Source organism: Phodopus roborovskii, unplaced genomic scaffold, assembly GCF_943737965.1.
Source record: "Phodopus roborovskii unplaced genomic scaffold, PHOROB, whole genome shotgun sequence".
In the NCBI taxonomy this organism is placed as follows: domain Eukaryota; kingdom Metazoa; phylum Chordata; class Mammalia; order Rodentia; family Cricetidae; genus Phodopus; species Phodopus roborovskii.
The window spans coordinates 20,188,405-20,214,987 of NW_026126540.1; the positions used below are offsets into that span (position 1 = coordinate 20,188,405).

The 26,583-nt window shown below is 34.5% G+C and overlaps 2 protein-coding genes across 10 annotated transcripts in view; one reads left to right on the forward strand and one right to left on the reverse strand.

Annotated features, from left to right (window-relative positions):
* The window catches only part of Kirrel1 (kirre like nephrin family adhesion molecule 1), a 1,148,154-nt gene that overhangs the window by 413,561 nt on the left and 708,010 nt on the right, over window positions 1–26,583 (reverse strand). The gene's annotated exons all lie outside the window — the stretch shown is intronic.
* Window positions 1–26,583, forward strand: part of Lrba (LPS responsive beige-like anchor protein) — a 552,647-nt gene that overhangs the window by 178,267 nt on the left and 347,797 nt on the right. For all 6 annotated transcript variants that reach the window (XM_051199359.1, XM_051199362.1, XM_051199361.1 and 3 more), the window contains one exon: window positions 17,079–17,187. In XM_051199359.1, the coding sequence (XP_051055316.1) occupies window positions 17,079–17,187 (109 nt within the window). The remainder of the gene's footprint in view (window positions 1–17,078; window positions 17,188–26,583) is intronic.

Sequence of the window (26,583 nt, forward strand, 5' to 3'; positions counted from 1 at the left end):
ATTCTTTAGAGAAGTTTTGTTACAAAGTGACACAGACACAGTCACACACACACACACACACACACACACACACACACACACACACACACACGTACCTACCTACTTTTGGAATGAAATAAAATGAAAAGAAAGGTTTTTTTTTCTTTTTTCTTTTTTTTAATTTATTATTTTACATGTCGATCCCAGTTCCCCCTCCCTCCCTCCCTCTCTTTTACCTTCTCTACCCTCTCACATGCACCCTAACCACCCTCCCCTCCCATCCCCCCACCCCAATTCCATATGTAGGGGAATGCCATCCAGTTGGGGGTCTTGAAATGTTTTGTTTTTAAAAAGGGAAGGGGAACATAGTTTTATGGTAATGGGAAGGGATATTTAGAATGGGGAAATGGATGTTTGAAAAAGGACATAATTTCTGGAGTAACATTTATGAGTAAATTAGAAAGTCAGAATTTATATACAAATAGAGAGAATGGCCTAATGTACAGTATCAATGGTTTCTACCAGAACACATGGGAGACATTTGATGTAAAACAGGCCGGTAAGTATGTTTGGGAGTAGAACAGGAGTTGATTTTTAAGTCTAAGGTTTACCTTGTGAAATAAGAGACAGGAAAAGTGTTGAATTTTTATACAGTACAGTTAGAACCATTGATTGCATGTTTATTATTATCCTGGGCATAGAGTTAAGAGGATATTAATCCTTCAAGCATACAGAATATGATGAGCTAAAAGAATTAGAATGCTAAAGGATTTTCACTGGTTCCCTAGAATGAATGAGTGAGTTATAAGCAATAGAAAGTAGTGCAACATTAGGATAAATAGAATGTAGGTTTTGCATTGATAGCAAATGATTTCTAGCACAGGGCAATTCATTGAATTACTGATAGATATCATAGGAAGCTAAGAATCCTAACACCTGAAAAATGAGGATTTTAGTCAGTTTTGAATATGTCTGTAGATATTACTTACCATTTTTCATCATTGGTGTCTTTCCATGCCTTCATGCTTTTTATTCTCATTGACTTTAAATTTTGTAACATTGTTACTTTCTCCAGCAGTCTCTATACAAGCATTCAGGAAGTTTAGTCACATTTTGTGTGTCTGTATCTAATTTCTTTTGTTGGTAGAATGCATTCTCACTTCAGCTGTTCAGTAAGCATTCTTTTAAGTTATTCAGTGGCTATCATTTTTAATATCATTCTCTTCAAATTCAGGCTTGTCTTTTAGTCTCTTGCTCTTCTAAATACAGTTGTAATCTGGGTCTAGGGGAGCTGTAGATGCTCTTAACACTTTCATCTGGGAATATGTTTTTTGCCTTGGCTTCCAGATAACTTGGCCTTTCCTGATGAGGGGATAACTTCTTTTCTTTGTTTTTAATTGAAAATAGTATTTTCATGCAATATATTCTAATCATAGTTTCCCCTCCCTCATTTCTTCCCAGTCCCCCCAGCCATCCAAATCTATGCCTTTTTGCTCTCACTCTTTAGAAAACAATAGACCAAAAACAAAAACAAACAACAACAAAACCAGGAAAACATGAGAAAAAAATAACCCCTCCAAAATAATCCCCACAAGAGACAGCATATCTGGCTAATTGGGTAAATATTGTATAATTAATAAGGTAATTTCCCCTATATATTAAAAAAGGTACTAAGTGTTTATCTTTTGTGTAAGAAATTGGTGTGTTATAAACAGTTCTAGAAACAAGAATGAGCTTCTTAGGGAAATAATGGACCTAATAGTGAAACTTAGTTCTTTAGAGTATAGAGTATGGAGTGTAGAGCAGTGACTCACTTACTGCTCTTGAGAGTTTTGGATCTCAGCATCTATATTGGGCTTTCCTTTCCACATACTTACCTACATGTAAACACACATACACACACACACACACACACACACACACACACACACACACTCACCTACCTATGGAGTATAGCTTTTGGGCTTTCCTCTCCACATACCTACCTACTTACCTACATGTACACACACACACACACACACACACACACAAAACTACGGAGTATGGCTAAAGTAACAATTTGGAGACAAAGATATTTCTAAAGATATATATATATATACACTGTGCCTAGAAGTTAGGTGAGTCTTTATAGGTTGGATATATATATATATATATATATATATATATATATATATATATATAGTGCCTAGAAGTTAGGTGAGTCTTTATAGGTTGGATGTGTTTGTGATGTAGGTTTGGAATGTTTTATACTATATTGAGTCCCATGGTCAACAAGAATAGTAATAAAGATTTTTCCTTTAATTGCCAGGACTAAACATGTTCCCTCTTGTTTTGTAGATTTAACCTTTGTCCTCATCAATAGAGTAGCTGCTGTAAATTTGTCCCTTGATTAATGTTTTAGTAGTGTAAATAACATGAAGACCTTTATGGATAGACAACAGTATTGGGTTTATCAGAGTTGATGGGTATTATTAGAAAATCAGTTACTTAGGTCAGACATAATTTTTTTCTTTCTTTTAAATTTTTTTATTTAAATTTGAAACAAACTTGTTTTACATGTCAATCCTAGTTCCTACACCCTCCTGTCCTCCCCTGTCCCCCCACAAGCTCCCATCCTATTCCCTTTCTGTTCCTCAGGGAGGATGAGGCCTTCCATGAGTCTTCAAAGTCTGTCATATCATTTGGAGCAGGGCTCAGGCCCTCCCCTGTTTGTCTAGGCTGAGAGAGAATTCCTCTATTTGGAATGGGCTCCCGAAGTCCATTCATGTACTAGGAATAAATAGTGATCCATTTCCAGAGGCCCCATAAACTGCCTAATCTTCCCAACTAACACCCACACTCAAGGGGTCTGGATGATCCTGTGCTGGTTTCCCAGCTATCAGGCTGGAGCCCATGAGCTCCACTTTTTCAGGTTAGCAGTTTCTGTGTGTTTCTCTAGCTTGGTCTTGACCCCTTTGCTCACCACTCCTTCCTGTCTGCAGTTGGATTCCAGGAGTTCTGCTCAGTGTTTACTTAACTATGGTTCTTATTTGATAACTGTTTTGTTATATATTTTGCTATGTTAAGGTTAAAACCCATATTTCTATTTTAGACAGAAAAGAGATGACCAGAGGTGTCATTATGTAAATATGTTTCTCTTATTGGTTAATGAATAAGCACTGTTGGCCAATAGGAAAGCAAGATTGGCTGGACTAGGAGACAAGGATGTTTCCGGAACAGAGAGGAGGAGATTCAACATGGAGGACGGAGAGAGCAGAACTCTGGGTCCTTTCTCCCAGCCTTCATCTAGTAGCTGATGGAAGACATAAATGTTTTTTATTTGAAATATTTTCCTTATGTATTTACTATAGTATTTCATATTTTATGATTTTGAGTTCAGTTACTAACATTGTTCATATAAGTAGCTTTCTATTTTAAGTAATTTTGTTTTATTGAGTGGAAGTAGCAGTGATAGTCATAATCAAGTAGTGTATTATTGAGTGATTTTCACCAAGAGGACTAAAAAAACCTTAGTAGCAAATTTCAGTCAAAAGTAAATTTTCATCTTTTATAAGTAGAACATTGTTAACCTTAAATAATAGTGTTGTTTATGATGGTTTCGTGTTTGTTTGTTTTTTTATAAAAATTGAAAATGTTTGAAAGCATTTTTATTTTTAATTAGGTTTGTGTGTGTCTTTCTGTGGCTGTGGGTATGTGGGTACAGATGGCATGGAGGTCAGGGGAAATTCCCTTGGAGCTGTAGTTACAGGCAGTTGTGAACTGCTAAAAGTGGGTTCTGGGAACTGAACTGATCCTTTGGAGGATCAGTAACTATTCTTAGCTGCTGAGTCATCTCTCCAGCCCAATTTATCACCATCTCTACATTTTAATTATAGAACATCTGATAGAATGTTTTGTTTCTAAAAGGTGTAGTTTTGGAATAAAGTTTTACATTCCCTTTTGGAGAGGTGTGTTTGAGCTTGTTAGGCAGCCAGGGAGCCAGGATTCTTAGTCCTTCTGTGTCAGTCCCTAGTGGACTGAGATTAGGGCAGTTCCATTTTACATACTGCTTTGGTCGGTTGTTATAGTGTTTCATGTTGCTTACACTAGCCTGAAGCCCACTATGTAGGCAAAATGTCCCTGAGCTCAGTCTTCCTGCCTCTGTCCAAGTACTGAAACCATAGGCTGTGCATCCCTGCCAGCCAGTTAAAACATTTTAAGGAATAGTAAAACTATGCTTTAGACTGTGATACTATGGTGCTATAGTAATTGAAATGAGTTCTTAGGTATCCCTACTAACTTTGAATGTTTTAAATAAAAGCTAAGTGATAGTGTTAAATGAAATCCAGGTGTGTGTAGGGGGCCATTTTATTATGTATATGGACTTTAGTTGATTTATTTGTGTACTTGATTTAGTATTATCTTTGTTACCTTTATTTTTTACTTTCAAATGTATTTAATTAAATTTGAATTTGAAATGTATTTAATTGCATTAATCCCAGAAACACTATTGTCTACATTTACATTTTAAAATTCATTGTTTTGTTACTGACTCTTGTAAACTTTGTAACTTAGTTTTCATTTCATGTTTTGCCTTCTTATTTATATTTGGAGAACTGGTGATATTTCTTGCTAAACATTTAATGTCTCCAACAGTATTACTGTTAGTTTCATTGTCTGAAGTACATCTGGCTGGTCGATTTGCTAGATTATTACCTCCTTCGTTCAGGCCACACTGTAATTTGTCTCATGAGTATCTTTTAGAACACTTGATGCTCTTGATATTTGGAGCAGTTATTTATTTATTTATTTATTTATTTATTTATTTATTTATTTATTATTTATTTATTTATTGTATTCAAGTCCATTTAAATGAAAAAAAACATTTATAGACAATATTTGGGAATTTGGGCGTCGTTTTTTCCAAACTACTTCCTGCTGGTAAGGGATGCTGTCATGGGGGATTCTAAGAAGATGAAGAAATCCTGGCTGTAGTCTGCAAGGCTGCTTTGTCCAGCTGTATTGAATGTAGGATCACTTGGCACTTGTAGCGAGTACTGTTTTTCCACCCGCCGCCTGGTATTTGTCCTGCTGCCACGCCGCCAGCCCCAAATAATGCACAGAGACTCTGTATTAGATATTATACTGTTGGCCAGTTACTACTTTCTTATCGGCTAGCTCTGTCTTAAGTATTAACCCATTTGTGTTAATCTATGTATTTCCATGTGGTCTTCTTACCGGGAGCTGGCTGCTGCATACTGCTCTCTCCAGACCCTCCATCCCGACTCCTCCTTACTACTTCCTCTTTCCTCCTTGTCTCCTAGTCCCTCCTATCTTCCTTTCCTATTGGCCAACAGTGCTTTATTATTAACCAGTATGAGAAACATATACATAATGGCATCTCCCATCAGGCACTTGATGCTCTTGATATTTGGAGCAGTTCTAATCTAGATCAGAACTCTGAAAGACGGTACTCTAATGTTTCAAATACTTTGTGATGGTTTAAAGTCCTGTCATAACTTTTCTTGTTTGACTCATGAATTTGGAAAATATTATATATAGGGTAAAATTTGACCATTCTATCAATTTTAAAAAATTTAATTGGTCATGATTTATTTTTACATGTATAAATATTGTAACCCCAATGTAAAACCCCTCTTAGTTTATGTTTAAAATTTTAATTAAAAAATCCTTTTACAGTTTGATGCATGAATATAGTGGTTTAGTTGTTTTCACCCCTAATAGTTACTATCACCTTCCTTCTCCTGTTGGAGCCCTTCTTGTTTCAAACAAGACTCTTTCCTACTTGAATGCCTTTATTTGTGTATAATAAACTGAGTTTAATTAGGTTTGCTGACATGAGTAGAATTGGGGTGTAGGCAACTTACCAGTAGCTATATCACTGAAGAAAGTGACACCCCTGTCTCTCACAACCATTAAGTATAGATTGTACTGGGGTGTTCTGAGCCTTTTCCTCATTCATGGTGAAATGTTGACAGGCACAGTGTTTTGTAGGTCTTCTGTAGACAAACAGGGCCCTAGGAGCTCATGAATGTGATAGCCATGCCATATCAGAAGACACCTTTTTATGGCACAACTCCCCATCCTGTGGCTCTTACATTCTTTTCACTTCTTTTGTTATGTTTCCTGAGTCTTTTAAGAGGTGATGTAAATGTCATGTTTAGGGTGGAACATTCTACTGTTAGTTATTCTCAGCATGTTGACCAGGCAAAAGTCTCAACATTAACTGTTACCTTGCTGCAATAGAAAGCTTCCCAGAAGAAGTCTGGGAGCAGTATAAGTAAATGTGAGGGTTTTTAAGAGAAATTGACATGTTTATTTAGTAAAACAATAATAATAGGTTCTCCCATAGGCCCTATGACCTTTCAAATAGAGGGCTGTTTACTAAGCATGAGTTCTCTCCTATGGAGCAGGCCTAAAATCCAATCAGACAGTAATTGGTTAATTTTGTTGTAATTATGCTACTACTGCACTGTTAGGTACATCTTGATTGGCAGATCAGTAATATAGCATGAAAAACCTCACAGCTGGGAAACTGTTGATAACTTTTTTTCTCCCAGCAGCCTGTAGATCACCTTCTGCCAGGCAGTATTCAAGCTATTCAGCAAGGAGGACGTTTTTAGCTTAAGTGTAACTATGACTTGAGTGTGTTGTGTCTTCAGCAATAGTCTTACCATCAAGCTCTGCTGGGTAACCAGGAGTAGTAGCAATAGTATATATTGTTTTGGGGGGCTTCTGAGCTTCTGTAATACTTCATATAATGTTTCCCCATTATCAGTTCATGCAGTGTGAATTCTGAAAACATAGTGTAAATTCCTTGCAGACAAAAAATATCAAGAAGTCTTGTGAGTTTCATGTTATTTGTGTTATTATTTTTTTTCCATATTTTTTCTCTTGGTTTTTCCTTGTTGTTTCTACTTAATTATACATTCTAATAAATATACATAATTCCATTTGCTGATTTATTTAAAAAAATCGATAGTAAAACTGAAGAAAACTATAGTCTCCTGAACATATTTTAAAGGTGCAATATTTTAAAAAACATTGTAATATTAAATTATCATCCAAATGTGGTAATTTGTAAAATATCATCTTAATTAACATAAACTATTCTGTCCATATTTAGTTTTGTTGAATAAAAGTGCATTTTGAGAACTTGTCACCTCCAATAATTTTACTTCTAAATCTGTATGGTTCTTCCTTCTTTGTCCCACACTTGGGAATAAGAAAGTGCAGATTATTCCAAGTACTGTTAGATCCAGCTCTCAATTACTGTCTAGGGACAATCCTTATCTGCTTGTAATAGCAGAAACTAGATTTACATCTGAATATGTAAATAACCTTCGTAAGAGATATAATGTTTCTACTGCTAATACACTTGCCTGTCTTTTCAAAATTCAACTGCTTAGAACTGCATTTCTACTGCAACTCCAGCATTTTCCTAAATGACATTCCTAGCACTTCTTTAAATGGCATGGATGACTCACAAAGCTCTGTGGAAAGATCCACTAGAACAATGATTACAGGCAAAGTGAAGAGGGCATAGGGAGAATGGGGAAGAGGCCAGAGTACCTTTCATTTTGTTGTAGTCCTCCTGGCTGTTATAATTGATATTTAATCTTATTATATTTGTAACACTAATATTAATAACAAATATTAATAATGTTAATATTTTAATATGGCAAAAGACAAAAATATTTATTGTCCTTAAGTAAAATACAATGTGGCCACAATGTATCCTTCCCATATCAATGAAAGAGAAAATTTGAATTTAAGTAGAGATTTTCTTTTAGAAATCCTGCAATGTTACTTAAAGACCATATGCTTTCTGGTTTTAGTTTCAATGTGTATATGCTGGATGACCCAAGATAAAGTTATCTGAGAGGAGGAACCCTCAATTAAGAAACTGCCTCCATAAGAAGGGGCTGTCAATAAGCCTATAGGGCATTTTCTTAGCCAGTGATTGATGGGGGAGGGTCCAACCCATTGGGGGTGATAACATCCTTGGCCTGGTGATCCTGGGTTCTGTGAGGAATTCATGATGAGCAAGGTAAGAAGTAATGCCGTGGACTCTGCGTCAGCTCCTGTCTCCAGGTTCCATCCCAGCTTGAGTTCTTGTACTGATTTCTTTCTTCCCCAACTTACCAATAGCAATAGTAACACTAACACAATGTATAATAAGGTAACTCCTTTTATATACCAAAAATAGTTGTTTTGATGTTACCCTATTTGGAGTGTATTATTGAGGAGAAATCCTCCCATCTCTGTTTACTCCAACCCTAGACCAGTTTGCACTGAAATTTGTGAGGGTAGTTTATGATTACATTCATGTGGTTTCTTCCTTTTAATTATATTTACTTTGTGAAGATTTAATAGTTCATCAAAACAACTTTAATTACAATAAACATATGTTTCTCAATTCTGTATTTTAAAAAACTCAGGTAGTCAGATTATTTTTCATGTTTAACTTTTTATCCCAGGCAACAATGTATACTTAATACAACACATTTTAGCTTTCAACAAATTTTGTGATTTTTGTGTTCAAATTATTTTTCTGTGATTATTTTTTTGTATTGTCTTACTTGTATTGAATTAAAACAATAGTTCTAAATAAGCATCCCATCTTGTTTCACAAATATCCCTAATTCCACTAATTGCAAAGCTTAAAAATATACAGTTCTGTACATTCTGAGATTCTCTGTGTAGATGTGCCTTCCTGCCTATACATCCTGAGTGCTGGGATTTCAAGCATATGTAATGATGTCCAGTTTAAATTATTCACATATTCTTTCTATTTTATTTTAGCCATACCAGGAATTTAACCCTGTACATACTAGACAAGTACTCTACCACTGAGCTATATCCTTAGCTATAGCTTTATTTGTTTATACATGAATAGTCTTACATTTTTTAGAGACAGTGTCTCTCTCTGTCTTTCTATACACACACACACACACACGTCCAATGATTTGAATATATCAAGCTTGCAAAAACATACTTATAGTTGTATAGCAATTATGTATGTATGTTTACATATAAATATATGTATATGTGTGCAGTTTATAACTAAATGAAATAAATGACCAAATTAAATCTTAGTGTTTCAAAAAAAAAAAAAAAAAAAAAAAAAAAAAAAGGATAGCAATTAGGACAGAAAAGGAAAGTTGAATTAAAACATTAAGAAGAGTTAAAACATTGAGAAGTCAAACTTTTCCCACTTAATTTAGCCAGTATTTGTGCATATCAGTATATTGTAGTTCACAGCCTTGGTTCAAAGGACTTAGCATTGGGCAAAATATGTATGTCATCCTTCCAGGATTTTATTTAATTGGGAAAGAGAAAATTTTAAGAAGTAATATTATATCAGCAGATATTATTTTTCAGGCCAGAATATTATGTGAGGAAAATAGGTTCAACTTGAGAGAACAGACATTGCAGTTTTACATAGGATATCATGATGGACAAGCTCTTGCCAAGTGTTGAGAATATGCTTTTGGTATCCAAAGCAGTGATTGGAAAACAGTGTAAGCACTTGTATCAGCTAGTTCCCCCATAATTGTCTTTCTATACATGATCAAATTTTTCTATTTTTATTTACCAATTCTCAAGAATCCATTCTTTCATAGGGAATGTCTTTGACCTAGAATATGTCCACTTACTAATTGGTCCCTTTGTTTCTGTTGTGGGCTTTGTAATACCATGTGCAGTTTAAAAATTTTCAACGAGGAGTTATTTTGTAATACAGGATTGCAAAAAGCAAGTTGAGTTCATGCTGTGGCATTAATAATAAAAGTGAAATTAAGTTATCAAGCTCTTGAATTCTTAAGAAGAATTAGGTCTATGCAGTATTGTTATTAACATTTTAGTTGTTAGCAGGGATATGTAAAAGTATAGTCTTTTTATTTGAGGTGTTGCTTTCAAGAACAGTACACACTGCTTGGGCTAGATCTCAATAAAGATATAGATTTTTTTTAAATACATGTGAAATGCATTAAGTGTAACACAAACAGATATCTTGTCAGGATCCTATTATGTTCCAGAGTTGTGTTTTATCTGATGTTTTATCCATTCTGTATCTTACTCAAAGTTGTTATTGAGAGTTTCAAGTTGAAAGTGAGTGGATAAGTACCCATTTAAGGATGTTTGTGATATTAAAAATATATTTTATGACAGTGAGAGAGGAGGAAGAAAGGGGGAGTGGAGGGAAGGAAGGATAGGAACAAGGGATAGAAAAGGAGAGGTTAAGAAAGAGATTTAAGGAAGGACTCTAGTATGTAGAGAGAGAGAACATTATTTTTTACCCAAGAACAAAGGTTATGTTAATTTATAGAGGCCATAGTCTTCAAAATCTTTAAAATTAGCTTTCTATGGTATTATTATTTAGAATCAGCCCCCCACCTTACTGGTTTGTGATGTTTCTCTGTAACCAATTCTAAAAATATTACAATGTTGGAAGCATTGTCAAAGTAAGGGTTAGTACTTCCACTTTCTCAGTTGTTAGGTTTTATGAATGTAGTAACTTCTTTTTCTATAATTGGTCTTTTGCATAAGCAAATTCTGAGAATAGTTGCTACTGTAGGTTATGGAAAGCTAAAGAAGCAGCAGTAATATTGGAAACTTGGTAGAAATGTGTGTATGTGCTTACCCAAGGTCTAGACTAGAATAATCAGTTGTGGACAATGGCTTGTAATGTAGTTATGGGAGATAGCTGTCATCATTACAGTTATTTATTGAGCCACTAGTATGAATCTTTTTTAGTTGGTCACTTGATAGGGCTGTTTGTTTCCTAGGGTTGACACAAACAGTGTTTTTTCCCTTCCTCCTTGCACTCTAGATATAAATTATACATATATTTTCTTCTTAATATTAAAATATGTGTATCATTTCGTGTTCTGCATTCAGAGATTAATCTACTTTATAATAAACCCAACATTTGGAAATTGCTTATTATAATTAAGATTTTGGCTTCATTTGCCTTTAATTTTTTATTGTAATTTATTATATAAATTATACTTGTTAAAATTGTATAATTGGTATATTTAAAAAGATAAGCGTGTACATGGGGGAAATGGTCTTTTAGGAAAAAATATGCATATTAATAGAATTTGTATAGTCATTTTAAGATTTGCCCTAATGAAAGGACAAGTAACATTGCTGTTTAGGAGTTTGAGAAATGCTGGTTCAAATCCAGCATATAAAATGTTAAGGAGAATGTGCATGGTTTGATTTCAGTATAAGTGATATATATATATCACTTATATATATCTCCATCCCAATAGTGGTTGAACACAGCTGACCTTGTACTTTTTGATGGTATGGTTGATTTAAACAGATTAATCACAAAGTGCATTCTTTGTTAGTTGAGAAAAATAGATTGTTATATGGAATACTAATTACAGTTGTATAAGATAGTCTATTAAAGTGTAATAATAAATACTATAATATTAGGTATAATTGTCATAAAATAAAGGTCTTTGTAGGAAAATAAATGATAGACTATTCCATAGAGAATCAGAGGCTTGAAGTCAGTCTTTTCGGTGGTTTAAGGTTTTAGATGTAATGAATGGGGGACAGGTAGATGGAAAAATGTTTTGTAGCATTTGTTTCCTGTCATTCCCTAGGTACCTTTTTATAGAATTTTTCCATATGCCAATTGCTATTATGTAGGCTGTAGCTATGTATAAACCTGTGTTGTCATAGACATGAGGACAAAAAACATACAAGGAAACAAAATTCAGATAACATAATTAAACCAAACAGGACAATGTTATAAGAATAAAGAGATGACTTACAAGGAGCCCAATATGGATTGGGATGTAGAGAAGAGTAGTGAAGAAGTTGATTTAAAAAATAAAATAAAGGTAAGGTCTCATATTCTTCAGTCTGTCCTTGTTATCTAGCCAAATCTGGTCTTGAATTCTTGATTCCCCTACAGATGTGTGTGACACCATGTTTGTGTGACTTTAATATCTGATTAAAAAAAACAGTGTATGAGTGTTTTGCCCAAATGTATGTGTGTGTACTATGTGAATGAAGTGTCCAAGGGCCAGAAGAGGGGTACCAGATCACCTGGGACTGGAGGTACAATAAATAGGTTGTCAGCCACCGTGTGGATGCTGAAATTTAACACAGGTCATCTAGACAAGCAGTAAGTGCTTTTTAACCATTGAGGTATCTCTCCAGCCTCTCAACATTTGATTTTAAAGTATATGATCAGAGAGATCAAAAGCCTTAAGGAGAGAACAATATCAGCATTAAAACACAATTAGTAAAAAGTTGAAAGCAAGATGGCTGGGACAGAGCAAGCAAGGAAGATAGTAGTAAGTTTCAGAAATAAGACAGCAGCCATGCGATGATGGGACAGACTTAGTAGACTTCATCAGGGAGGCCTTACCCTCTCTGAGGAACAGAAAGGATGGGGGCAAGTGAGGGGAGTGGGGGGAGAGAAGGGAGGGGGAACTGGGATTGGATTGTAAAAATAAATTAATAAAAACAATCTAAAAAGGAAGAAATATGAGAGAAGCATTTGATTTTTAGCTAATGTAGTACTTTAATTATATTTAATATTGCTTAATAAAATATATCCTGAGTTTTAAACAGGAAAACAGTATGATTTAATTTATCATACTAGCCATTTTAATTTGTACAATCAGCAAAATTTAGTGCATTTATATTGTTGAGTCATGTTACCAACATTCATCTGCAGAAATCATTTTACAAATAGAACTTCTTTACTCATCCCACATTGACTCCTCAGACCTTCCTCCTTATAATCCAGACCATCACTATTCTGTGTGCTGCCTCTATGGGTTGACTGTTCTCATGATGTCAGATAAAGGAACCACAGTTTTTCTTACAGTATTCTGCTTATTTCACTTGACATATATCTTCAAATGTTCAACTTTAAAAATTTTAATAATTACCATGACTAGCACTCTGTGTGTGTTTGTGTGCACACACACTACTATGAAGTCTTACTATATAACGAAGGATAGTCAGATATTGTTTTTGCTGTTTTTACTGTTTTGGGGGCTAGCCACCCAGCTCCCAGATAAATCATACATAGAGGCTTGCTATTGCTTATAAATGGCTGGCCTTAGCTTGGCTTGTTTCTTGCCAGCTTTTCTTAAATTATCATGACACTTTTTGCCTCTGGGCTTTTTTCTTTTCTTCTGTATATCTTACATTCACTCTAACTCTGTGACTGGCTTGGTGGCTGGCCCCTGACATCATCCCCTCGTTCTCTTTTACTCCTTCCTTCCTCTTCTCATATTTCTTCTCCTATTTTTTTCTCTTCCTGCCTGCCCCACTTGTACTTTCTGCTGCCTTGCTATTGTCTGTTCAGTTCTTTATTAGACCATCTGGTGTTCTATCACAGCTTTACAGAATTAAACAAAAGCAATATAAACAAAAGTAAAACATCTTTACATCATTAAACAAATGTTCTAGGGCATAAACAAATGTAACACACCTTAAAATAATATTCTACAACAGTCAGATATAAGGAAAACTTACTTTGATGATTGAGTGTAGATTTTATAGTTTACTAGTCATTGCAGTGCTCTAAAAGGCATGTAGACAAAAATGTTAAGCTGATAGAGAATTTATTCAGTCATAATGTGAGTAAAGCCTTGGTTTTATTAGGGCAGCTGTGAGATAGAATAAATTAAATCTAGACAAATAACAGAGGAAGTATTGACAAAATGTGTTGATTGTTGGTCTGAAGGTAGACAGTAGAGAAAAGGCAGGAGGCTAGAATAACTTTGAGGTTACTTGACTGGGGAATAGGACAATGGTGTGGCCTTGACTAATCAATTCAATAAATGTTTGAGTGCTGCAAGGCAATATATTGACAATAAATTCATGATGTGGTTTCAGGTTTCCAGAGGGAAACTAAGGAACACAAAATAGTATTTTATATCTGCAGTCTTGAAAGCCCCTGTTTACTCTGCCTTATACTCCTAGGAAGTTGTTCATTAGCAGATTTAAAACTTACACTGGGGATTTTTTATAGTCCCTAAATGTGTACTATTTAAAAACATATGACAATATGCTGACCACATCACCTCAAAATAGTAGACAAAATTTTTAATTTTGACTTTTAAAATATCCAGGAGATAATTTGAAGCTGAGGGATAGGCTATTTCTTAGTGTATATAGGATTTACAAAAAGAGCAAAATGTTATATAAAAGCAGAAAGCTGTTTTATTTTTAAATCCATTGTTGCTTTTCATCATTGCTTGTACAACCTCAATGATTAAATGCCTATAAGGAGGAAGCACAGTCTCTATTTCTAGGGTGTGTCTATGTGTTGTTTGTAAAGGGCCAAATGGTAATGTAGGATTTGTAGAACATACAGCTTCTGCTCCAGCTGTTGAAATCAGTATAATCCTATGTATCAGGAACAGCCACAGACAACACTTAAACAAGTGATCTTCTTAAACTTTATTAATACAATAATTTGCAGGTCAGCTTTGGCTCAAAGGCTGTAATTTGCTGACCTCTATATTAGATAACTGGCAATTTCATATATTTTTCCCAAATTCATATTGTACATTTTTTTCATGGACTCTTTTGTTACACAAATTTAGAAGCACCTATGCTACTATGGTGCATATTTTGCCTCATTATTTATTTTTTATAAAGTTTGTGATAGTGAATTTACATGCATTTTTCTCAATTCTAGGAACATGTTCATCTGGTATGTTATTAGAAGTATAGTAATGGCTTTAGAACCAGTATGTGTACAGTTCTTTCATTTTTACTACAAACATTGCTAAAAAGAGAATCATATTCTCTGTAGAGTGGGGATTGAATTGTTCCATCATGTTTGGTTATTGGAGCTGACATTTGTAGGTGGGAACCTTCAGTTTCTCTACTATCCTAATTCTGTCTTTTTGTAGAAGAAAGTTCAGAGGAGCATCTTGTAATAGTCACATTCCAGAAACCTACCATTATCTGAGTATTTCATCACTATCTGTAGATCCAAGACCCTGTGTTGAAAGGTTTAATTCTGTTGGACGATGTGACTTGTTAGTCAAGTTCTTAAATAAAGCTGACCTTGTTTATCTTTTGATTTTTAATATCAGAGTTTTAAAGATTATATAAATGATTTGTTCAAATTATATTCAGTTATGAGATTTTGTTCAATAAGAAATTATTCTGTTGTACATATAATTTGATCCACTTTTGTTATAGTATTTCAACATAAGAATATTAGGCCATTTAAAGAATAATTTCTTTTTTGTGGAGATTTGGGTAGTTGCCTAAGTTTTGCTAGGATGAATAATTGATATTAGAATTTTTACTTGCATATTCACATATTTTCTGATTCTCTGTCTGTGGTTCTTTATATCTTTGCCCAAATGTGGTAAATTTTGTGTGTGTGTGTGTATGTATGTGTGTGTGTGTGTGTGTGTGTGTGTGTGTGTGTGTGTGTGTGTGTATGCATATATATATATGGATCTTCTTTTAATTCCTATGATGAAATAGCTGACCAAAGCAATTTAAAGAATGGTTTGATTTATAGGTTAAGAAGAAGTCGGTCATGGCTCTAAAGGCTGGGGGCAGAACATGAGGCTTTTGGTCACATTGTATTCATGTTCACCAAGCAGAATGTTATGAATGCTTGAGCTTACTTCATGTTGTCTTTTTTATTCAGTCTAGGACTCTAGTTCACATAAAGTAGTACCACTTATATTGAGAGTGGATCCCCCACTTCAGTTAACCTTATGTAAACAATCCCTTAAACTTGCCCAGAGCTGTGTCTCCTCAGTGATTTTAGATCTTGTTTAGTTTACAATATTAACTATCATAGGCAGTTTTATATAATAATGCAGTCTCAATTTGTGTTTCCCTGATAAAGAATGGTGCAGAGAAGGATAACATTAACTGGACTGAACTTATTCCAGGCTATATTGAGACTTAGTAAGACTTCTAGCATATGTTCTTCTGAGGAGCTTCATAATTGGCACTGTATTATCCATGCTGAATGTTTTACTTTTTTTTTTTTTCTTTTTGGTATTGTCCTTTTTATTTAGATGTGTGATCTGTCTTTGTGTATAACTCATTTAACTCATTCATCTTGTAGTTATTATAAAAAAGCAACATAGAAAATTGTATTTACGTTTTGGGACCAAAATACAAATGATGCTCATTTGTTCCTGTAATGTTTTTTGAGGTGTTTTTCAGTGTTTTGATTCTGGATTTACTCCGAATGAAAGCTTTCTGAATGAGAGCTTTAACTTCTGCTAAAAGTCTAGGGATCTACATACCTCCATCACTTCAGATTGTTTACCTGTCTTGGTTTCCTTAGTTCTATGAGGTTGCTGACTGCTTTGTTTACCTTGTGGAGTCTCACAAACACCTCAGTGAGAAGACTCATGCTGAATGTCTTTGTGTGCTTTCTCTTCTAGGATCTTTGCCTTCTTCAATCTTGAGTTAGTGTTGCCGAGATGTAACAAAAATACCTTACTTAATTAATTCATTCAGCTTACTTATTCCTGTTATGGTTTTACAGGTTTCAATCCCGTCCAATTGGTCCAGTTGGTTTTGTGCCTGTGGCTAGATAGTATATCATGGTGGGAATGTATGGAGAGGAAACTGTTCACATCAGGGTGGCCGTAGGAAGCATGAGAGAAGTAAAGTCTGAAATTCCAATATCCATTTAAAGGCACATTCCTGGTGACCTAATATCTACTGGGTCCACACTCTTTAAAGTTCATACCTCCCAGGATTGTCAAGGCCTGGGACAAAACTCATTAACATGTGCTTCCTTGGTGGATACTTACCCAAACAATGATGTCTTTCTGTTATCTTTAAATTAACATTCAACAATTCCCTCACTTCAGGTTTAATTTAGAATTATTTTTAGTCACATTAATTGATTGGCTAATATGATACACACTAATCCACTGTTACCAGAGTATAAGCTTTTGCTGTTCTTTCAGTTATTGAAGTGAGACAATATTGATGCCTCTTTTTGTATGAAGTGAGAACAAAGGATGAAATATTCCTTTTTCTTCAAAAGAACAAAAAATATACCATTGCCAAATCATGTTATATGTACATATTTATTTGATAATATTCATCTCTTACAGGTTACTTAGCCAAACAATGAAGGACCATTTAGTAAGAGTAGCAAATGAAGCTGAATTTATCCTGAGCAGGCAGAGAGCAGAGGATATTCACAGACATGCAGAATTTGAGGTAAGATCCTCCTGTGTGCTTGGTGTAAGGATGCTACTGTTTTTTAGATGGTAATTACTACTTAAACAGAATGGCAGCATTGTCCAAGGAAACATGCTAGTTTGTGAAAATCATAGAGAATTCTAGGAAAGCAAGTCCCTTTAGTTCAGTTCCAGTTCATTTGCCATTTGATCAGAGCACCTTCTGTGTTTTGTTGACCTGCTTTTGATAATGGGTATGGGGCTGTGCTCTTATAATTTCTAATAAAGAAAATCAGTGAAGGACTTAGTCCTGTCTTGGAAAGTCTCCTATTGTTTGTTGTGGTTATATATATTTGAAGTTCAGAGGAAACTTCTGGGAGGAGTTGGTTCCCTACTTACACCTTGTGATCAGGCTTAGCAGCCTAGGCTTTAGTCTGCTGAATCTTGCCACAAATACAGCTCATAAAACAACAGCAACAACAACAACAAAAAAGAATATTTGTTAGAGTTTGAAGACATTAAAAGTTGTATAGGTTTTTTCTATTATGTAAAGATAGATAAGCTCAAATATTTTTCTGGTACTTTATAAAGAATCAAAATAATCCCAGTACAGACTAGTGAGTATAGCTTAAAGGTTATCCATAATTTGGCCTTAAATTAACTTTGGACTTTAGCACTACTTGTTACTTTTTTTCTTACAAACAGATATGCTATTGTATATTTGAACAAAGCCTGTAGTAGTAGTAAAGATGCTGATTTGTTTATTATCATTAACTGCTGATGATGTAGTTCTGAGGAATACATCTCTTTAGTTCTGTACATTTTATGATATCTGTGACAATTTTTCCTTTTGTTTTGTGTTGAAGTTACATTAATGTCATAAAGTCATTGATTAGGCATACATTTCAACTTTGTTTTTAAGAGGGTTTTTTTTCTAACCTATAAACAGGAACTGTATTAAAAACATGTCATGGTCAACATTGGACTTTTTCTTATATATAGGATATATGTATGAATATCTTAGTGTGAATACATTAGTAAAAATGTTTCTTGGAATTTCAGTTTGTATAAATCACACAATCTGTAATCCAGATGAAATAAAAATGATTACTTAGTGATTTATTTTTCAGAGCCAATTTAAGTTAAAATTCATTTCAGTAAGAGTCTTTTAGACAGTATTGCTTTGGATTTCATTTATTATGCCATAGAATTAACTTCTTATTAACTTCAGTGGAATTACATATCATGTGACCAGTTTATTTGCTTGAATTAGTAAAAAAAAATCATATTCCCTTTTAGTTGTACAACTTGGTATGAACATAATTCATTAACTCTGCTATGTGTGACATAGTACGTTTGTGTGGGTATGCGTGTGTGTGCATTGAGGGTATATGTGCCCTTGTATACCCATGCATATGAAGCGCTGAGGTCAGTATTGGTGTCTTCCATCTTAGTTTTTGAAACTGAGTTTCTCATTGAACCCTGGAGCTCATCAGTTCAGCCAGGCTGCCTGGCTAGTGAGTTTTAGGGATCTACATTTGTACCTCTCTTCCTGAAGTGTTGGTGTACACTGCTATACAAAGCTTTTAAGTGGGTCTTAGGAATTCTATCTCAGGTCTTTACCAGGTGAGCCATTTCTTGAGCTCCCTGCTACATTTTCTAACATACTTATAAACATATTCATTGAGCTAAACATGTTTTGTTGTATTTATCTCTAGTGACAAGTTAAACATGAATAGTACTGTTTTTTATCTTTCTATTCCATGTACAGTATCAAAATCATTAGAATATTTAAATATATTTTTAAATATTTGATGTTATTGGGCTGTCACTATTTTTATGCAGGCCTTTTCTATAACCATACATTCTAGAAGTCATACATTTATAACTGTATGAGGTATTAAAATGTTCTTGGTACTTTTATATAACTTCCTTTATGCTTTGTAAATCATATTCTGCAGCCAGCTTCTCCGCATGACTTCTTTTCAGTAATTAAATTAGCATTTCCAGCAGATGAAAAACTTGTTGGCCTTTTCCATTCATTGTGTTTCCTCATGCGTAAAATGTGAGACATCCACATATTTTTAATTCTTTCAGAGTACCATTTTATAGGCTAGGTTTGGCAGCTATATAGTGTGAATGGTTTATTTTTCTATTCAATCTTAAATAATAATCTAAAATATTTATCTTATGTGTCAACTTAAGTATGGACCTAATGTCAGATATGTAACTGTCCAGGATGGCCATCTTAAAGTAATTCATAAAGGGTTGATGATTTTTTCCACTTAGACTATCCATCTAGATTGTTTTTAAAACTAGAAGATTTCAGACTCCAGCTCTGTCCTTTTGTAGCAGTAAGAATTATAAAACTGTAAGATTTTGTAACTCTGCTTAAGTTGGGTTAATTGCCAGTGGATTAATGAATCTTGATTATAATAGAGTTGAACAATTTGGACCAGAATAAATAATTCTTATGTCTATTCTTTTGTTGTATGTTTTTTGGAAAACTTGAACTGAATTATATTTAAATGAGGAATGCTTGTTTTATTTTATTTTTTTCTTATTTTACATATGGATCCCAGTTCCCTCTCCCTCCCTTCCTCCCATGCCCCCTGACCCTCCCCATCCCATTCCCACCCACTCCTCCACACAGGGAGGGTGATGCCTCTTAGGAGGGATCATCAAAATCTGTCAAGTCATTTGGAGTAGGGACTAGGCCCTCCACCGCCTCTAGGTTAAGGGAGTATCCCTCAATGGGGCGTATGAGGAGTGCTTTTTATTACATCTTTTTTAGAATGTGTTTACAGATAACACTGAGCTTATACTCATCTTCAAAGAAGATCGTGTCTGTACTTCAATATTCACTTCTCCATTACTGCAGAAAGTAGTTTTCCTAGGTAATGTAGTTCCTTTAAGTAAATTATGAGCATCTAACTGTGTCTTTAGATGTCCTAAGTGATCACTCTTTATAAGCAACTCCCAAATACCAAAGAGTAATCTTTACTCATTAATTTATTTGGGATTAGAACCTCTAAACAGTATTCGGAGTCTTTTTTTGGAGATCCTGACCTGACCAATGCATGTGTTGTGTTGTTGACTGGGCACTTTAAACTGTTTAATTGGAAAATCTCCAAATTTGATTTGTCATTCATTTTCTGCCTTGGTTACAGTGTTGGTTTGCTGATACACTACAGTGAAATACAACATGTGTATGTGTATAGTTTGTATAATTTGTTGACATTATATCAGAAGATTGGAATGCTAAAAATATGCTTTTCATTCAAGTTCTAGAAACCTTTAGTTGCCTATTGTTCTGATCAGTGTATTAGTCCATATAATATAATTCAGTTGATTTTAAATTTTAACGTGAGAATTAAATGTACTTGAAAAGAAAGATTTAGAAAAATTCATGAAATGTTGGTGCCAGTCCTCAAATCTGGAGAATTGCAGTTATCCCGATTAGCTCAAATAGCCTTGAAAAGTAGAACAGGAGGATACTCATGTTCCCATTTATGTACTGCCTGCAGATCTATTGACCAAAGCAATATAGTACTGACATAATTATAGACATGAATCAAAGGAATAAAAGTGAAATAAGTGCAGATATGAAAATCTCTTTGATTCTTGACATCAGTGTCCAAACCATTTACTGGATAGTATATAGTCCATGCAATTCACTCTAGTAGGTTCTTATCTTGCTAGGTACTGTTCACAAATAATAGTTCTGGAAGCAGGCATTAAATGTATTCATTGGTCAATGAATGCAGAAAGTGAGCTTTTGATCGAAGGTACCTGCTTGCCAACCAAGCCTGGAGTTTCGATTTTTCACCAGGAGGAGACTTTGACAGAATGAGATATGCATGCTTCTAAAAGAGCAATTCATGTGAAGGGGAGAAGATTTCCATTATCATGGTGCTACTCTCTTTTTATTCCTAATTTCAGCCTGTCCGATATGTCCTGACAGTGATGGACATGGCATGTTCTTTATTATTGTTATAAACCCAAGGTCTTTTGGAATATCTGTGTGTTATCTGGCAAATTTAGCTGCTCTGGAATGTTCCTTTAGATACTGTGAATGTTCCCCAACTCCATAGTTAGCATGTGGGTGCATGCTGTTACTAGAATCCAGGTGTTAACTTTTGCAAGGGAGAGCAATAATTGAAAGGAAACATTATCCATAACTTTGGGATTTAGACTTGTGACAAACACTTTAGTAAATGATGCTGGTACAACTGTATATCTTCATTTGAAGAATGGAGTTGATCCATTCCTTCATAACTTGTGCATAGCATCACTCAGAATGGGTCAGTGACCTTTCTCATTGAGAGCCATACATCTCTTATCAGAAAATGTGTTGTATCTTCATAACTTTGTATTTGGAAATAAATTTTTGGATAGGATACCACAAGTTAAATTTAAAATACATAACAAATAACTAGGACTTATCAAGTAAAAATTCTCAGTTAGCTCATGAAATTTTAATTTTTTTGTCAAGAAAGTAGAAACATACAAAATGGGAAAGACTATTTATAATTCTTTTTTCACATAAAGTTCTTGCATCCTAAATTTCCTAAGAAAACATAAACTCATTACAAAAAGGTAAATAAAATGCCAACAACTTTAATACAAGTTTTAGAAAGATGTATCTATAAATGACCCAAAACATGAGCAATTAATATTATCAAATACAAACCAAAGTGTAATTAGATAATACTTCCTATACATTGGAATGGCTGTCCTGAAAGGATAATAAAATATTTAAGAGGACATGGAAATATTTGGGACACTGATACTTGAATTACTCTTTTCTCTGAGCCATATATTCATTCATCTTATAAATCAAGTTTTTGTTTTTTACCTTAAAATTATGCCCTTGTCTCATTTCTCTTACCTCAGTTCTATTGCTGTCTTTGTATTACAGGAACCTCCTGTTTCTAAACTTGACACATTCTCATAGTTTTTATATGTCAGTACTAATGATCCTAAAACATAAACTGGGACTTATGTCTTTTATATAACTCTTTAGTTTTAAAACCATGCATTAAATAAAAAAATTACACGTAAACACTTGTCCTGGTTTTGAAGATGTGCTTGATCTGGTTCCTGAGTTTCCCATTTTATCTCACATCCTTCTCCCCATGTATTTTTCCGCAGTTAAACTAACCTTTCAACCCTTGCAGTGTGCTGACCTCTTTCTTCCTCAGAGTCTCTGTAGACTCATTGAGCACTTACATAGAAGGTATTCTTCTTTTTTGCTAGAAAAGTCCAAGCCTTACCAAAAGTGTTGTATATACCTGATTTCTAGGCATGCATGTGCTTTTGATGAAAAACAGATGATTAGACATCCAAAAGGTAACATATGTAATGTGTTAGTTGGTAATTGAAAGGACTGACAGAAAGTGCCCAGGAGAAAAACAAATATGAGTAGCTATTTTTAATAGAACGACAGGAAGGCAGTTACTGAAGGTGGTTTAAAGGAGCTGAAGGAACAAGTCATGGAGATCTGAGGAAGCATGATAAAGATAAAGGGATTGAGTAGCACAATGGCTCCCCAGCAGGTGTGTGCCTGGCTCACTTAGAATATGGGAAGATACTGGATTGGAGTGAAAGAAAAGAGTGACTGGAAGGGAAGTGGATTAAAGCGATCATGTGAATTCTTAGAACTGGAAAATCTTGGAGGTCTGTGAGCATAAAGTTAACTTTTTTCATGGACCACTCTGGTTGATGTTTTTGGTACAGAGTAGAGGAAGAGCCAGAGCAACAATTGTCCTGGCGTTTGATAAAAAAAAAAAAAAAAAAAAAAAAAAAAAGGGTGTTCTGGACTATACTAAGGAGCGGCTGAATTTGAGTGTGTCTTGTTTGTGCTCACAGAATTTAAGGTATTATATTTGATAAAGTAGGAGATGAAGCTCATTGAAAGATTTTTATGTGAGCAACTAAGTAAATGGAATTGCTCAAATGAAAGGTTATGAAGAAGCTGAAGTCACAAAGGAAAAGTCAAGGCTTAGTTTGGAACATGTTAAATTTGAAGTATCTAATAGATGTCCACATGGTAATGACTATTAGTCAGCTGGACATATAAATTTGAAATTCATGGACATCTATGGTTGGAATACAATTTTGGAATTCCATTATACTGGTAACATTTAAAGTCATGAGTCAGAATGAGATAACCAAGTACAAAAATGGATATGCAAGCTGTATATTGCCTGAAAATGAGAAATGTTGATTCTTCTGTAATTAAAACTTTTGATAAGAATGATACACTATGCCAAATAAAAGCAGGACTCACAGTTGTCTTGGGAAGGCATCTGTTTTACCTTCTGCTTGACCTTTATCAAGTCTCTGCCTCACTGGTCTTGTACATTGCCACCCCAAATTCTGCCTCTGCCCTGTGTAGGACATTGTCTCAACCCTTTGCAGAACTCAGAACTAACAAGTTAAAATTAGTTTTTGGTTCTATGCTGCTGTTGTAACATGTAGAAGTTGAAACCACATTGTCTTTGCCTTCTGTGGATTTCTGGTCTTCATAAGTTTACAGAATAGTTGTTCAGTTTAATTTGTTTAATGGATATCATAACCAAATTAGGGAATTCTATCAGATTTAAGATTATGGAATGGATTTTTTATTTAGTAGTTGCTTCGTTGGTGTTTACAAAATAATAAGTAATATTTGATGAGTGCTTATGTGCCAGGAAATACTGTATTATATTGGCTGACTTCTACATCTTGGTTTGGCATTTGAGAATCGTGAAAAGATTATTTCTTCCTTGTTTAAAGGTTGCAAGACTTCTGTAACTGACTTGTGTGTGTGTGGAGTAGGCTGTGTGAAAGTGACTTTCAGAATACAGAAAATGTCTATTCAAAGTCCACTATGTGACTATAAAAGTTTTCATCTGATTTAAGTAATCGATTTAGGTAAATGGGAAAGAATGCTTATTTTAGATTCCAATAGACAATATTACTTAGATAATCACTCTATTCTTTCAACATGATTTTTCTTCCATCCCATTCACAGTAATTCATATGCTTATGAGTGCCCATGGATAGATGGAAGTACATGTCTGTGGTTTGCATTAGTTACCTATATACCTTAATCTCTTCTTTATACCCTATCATGGGCCTTTCCACATGCCAGTTATATGGTGCAGTATGGAAGGAGCTGGTGAGTCAGGCATCTTTGCTTTTATTAACACCCCTCTCTGGTCACCTGTCATACATAGTTAAGGTAAAATGACAGATTTTGATCAATGGAAATGCAATGTCTTGCCTCAGCATTTTAGGAAATAGTTTGAGATATGGTGTGATGTGCTAATCCACGTGTTTGTAACACTTTGCATTACCCTTATTATTTGGTCAGAGGAAACAAATATGATTCTCTATATTGCTGGGCTTCATCCATTTGAGGTTGAAAAAAAGGGTAAAGGTCAGTCAATTCCCTTTTTACACTTAGAAATTTGGAGAGCTGTATCTAGATTTTATTTTAATTATATTTTATTAATAGCAAGAGACAGATTTTATATAAGTAATAATGACATTTGTGGATTAATGCCAATGTAGCACTTGCTTATGATCTATACATTGTTAAAAGAAAGTTATATCATATGTCATGCTGTCTTTTTATTACAAATTTATTTTGTGTGTGGACATGTGGGATATACATTACCATGGAACATATGTAATATATAGGGACCAGAGGGCAACTGTTGTTAGTTAGTTCTCTCCTCTCCTTTCATTGTGCAGGTCCCAGGAATTGAACTCAAGTTATCAGACTTGGTGGCAAACACCTTTAATATCTGTGCTGTCTTGCCCATTCAAGAAGGGATTTTTAAAATGCAATCTCAACAGTTCATGTACAACTTTTATTCACAGTGAATCAGTGGGTACCATTTATTTAAATTTAGAGATTATTCAGAGGCTGATACTATAATGAATAGAATATCAAATAAAAATCTCAATAAAGGGGCTGGGGAGATTGCTGCACAAATGTGCACTTGAGATCCCATTCCCTTCCACTCATGAAAGAAACTGGAGGATGGCCCTGTGGCAAGTGTTTGTAATCCCAGTTGTGGGAAGACAAAAACAGGCAGATCTCAGAACTCACTGGCCAGATAGTCTAGACAAATTGGTGGGAAGCTCTGGGTTCAGTGAGATATTATTTACTCAAAAAATACGATGAAAAACAGTTGAGGAAGACATCCAAAGTTAACCTATGTCTTCTATAACAATGTGGGTGCACTCATGTGCAAACACACACACATGGACATTGTACATACACACAATTCAGTAGTTGGTATTTTATATCCAGCTACAGGAGAGAGTACAATAAAAAGCCAGGTTACTGGGACATCTTAACATATGTATGCTTGTGAGTAGTTATAGGTGCTTAGACTGTTTAAGTGTTAGAATAGAACCGGGCAGTGATGGCACACACTTTTAGTCCCAGTGCTTAGGAGGCAGAGGCAGGCAGATCTCTGTGATTTCGAGGCCAGACTGGTCTAAAGACAAAGTTTTAGGACAGCGAGAGCTGTTACATAAAGAAACCCTTCCTCAAAAAACAGTCAAACAAACAAAGAGAAAAGAGTGTAGCATACTTCTCTCAATGCAAGGATCTGATTGACACTGGGCAAAATTGCTAGAGAACTGTTTTGAGTGACAGTGTGGTTGACTAGTAATCTGTAGGTTTGTAAGTGAGCTTGTTCTCCAAGATCAACCAAAATCTGTTACTTAAAAAGGTGACTGTTTGCTATGATGAGCAATTTATTGTTAAAATTCATTGATTTTTTTTTTCATTTCCTAAAGGAAACAATAGAATTATTTTTTGGATTGCAATCTTGTCTTCTCTGGTTACAGTGTCCTGAAAAAATAGTAAAATAATTTTGACTGAAGTGGTCTCAGTTTCTAACACAGCCTATTAAGTTAGGTGATCGCATAGTATTTGCTTATCACAATTGACCTCTATATAAGGAGTTTAATTTAGAGTGAAAGTAGTTTACCTCTTCTGGAATTATTATTTATTCATTTACTTTAACTCACAGATAACCCTAAATGATGTATATTAATGTTTGAATATAGCTGTGGAAATAGCAAATTCAATCTAGTTAATACATATCACCTCACCTGCTCATCACTGTTCTGTGGTGGAAACACTGAGATCCTATTCTCTTAGTTACTTCAGTAATATGGTAAATTATTGCTTTGGTCATCATATGTAAAATATACATTTAAATTTTGTTTTACTTTTATAGCTGAATTTATAGCTCAAAATTTCAGTTAAACTGGAACATCTAAAGAAAATTAAATGGTGTTTGTACATTAGCCACCAAGCTATAGCCTCTGAACTGTCTGAAATCAGTACCTTATGTCTAAGTCTCTGCCTGTGGTGATGCACCACTACAAACATGGTGATTGTATACAACTGCTGCTTCCTTCCAAC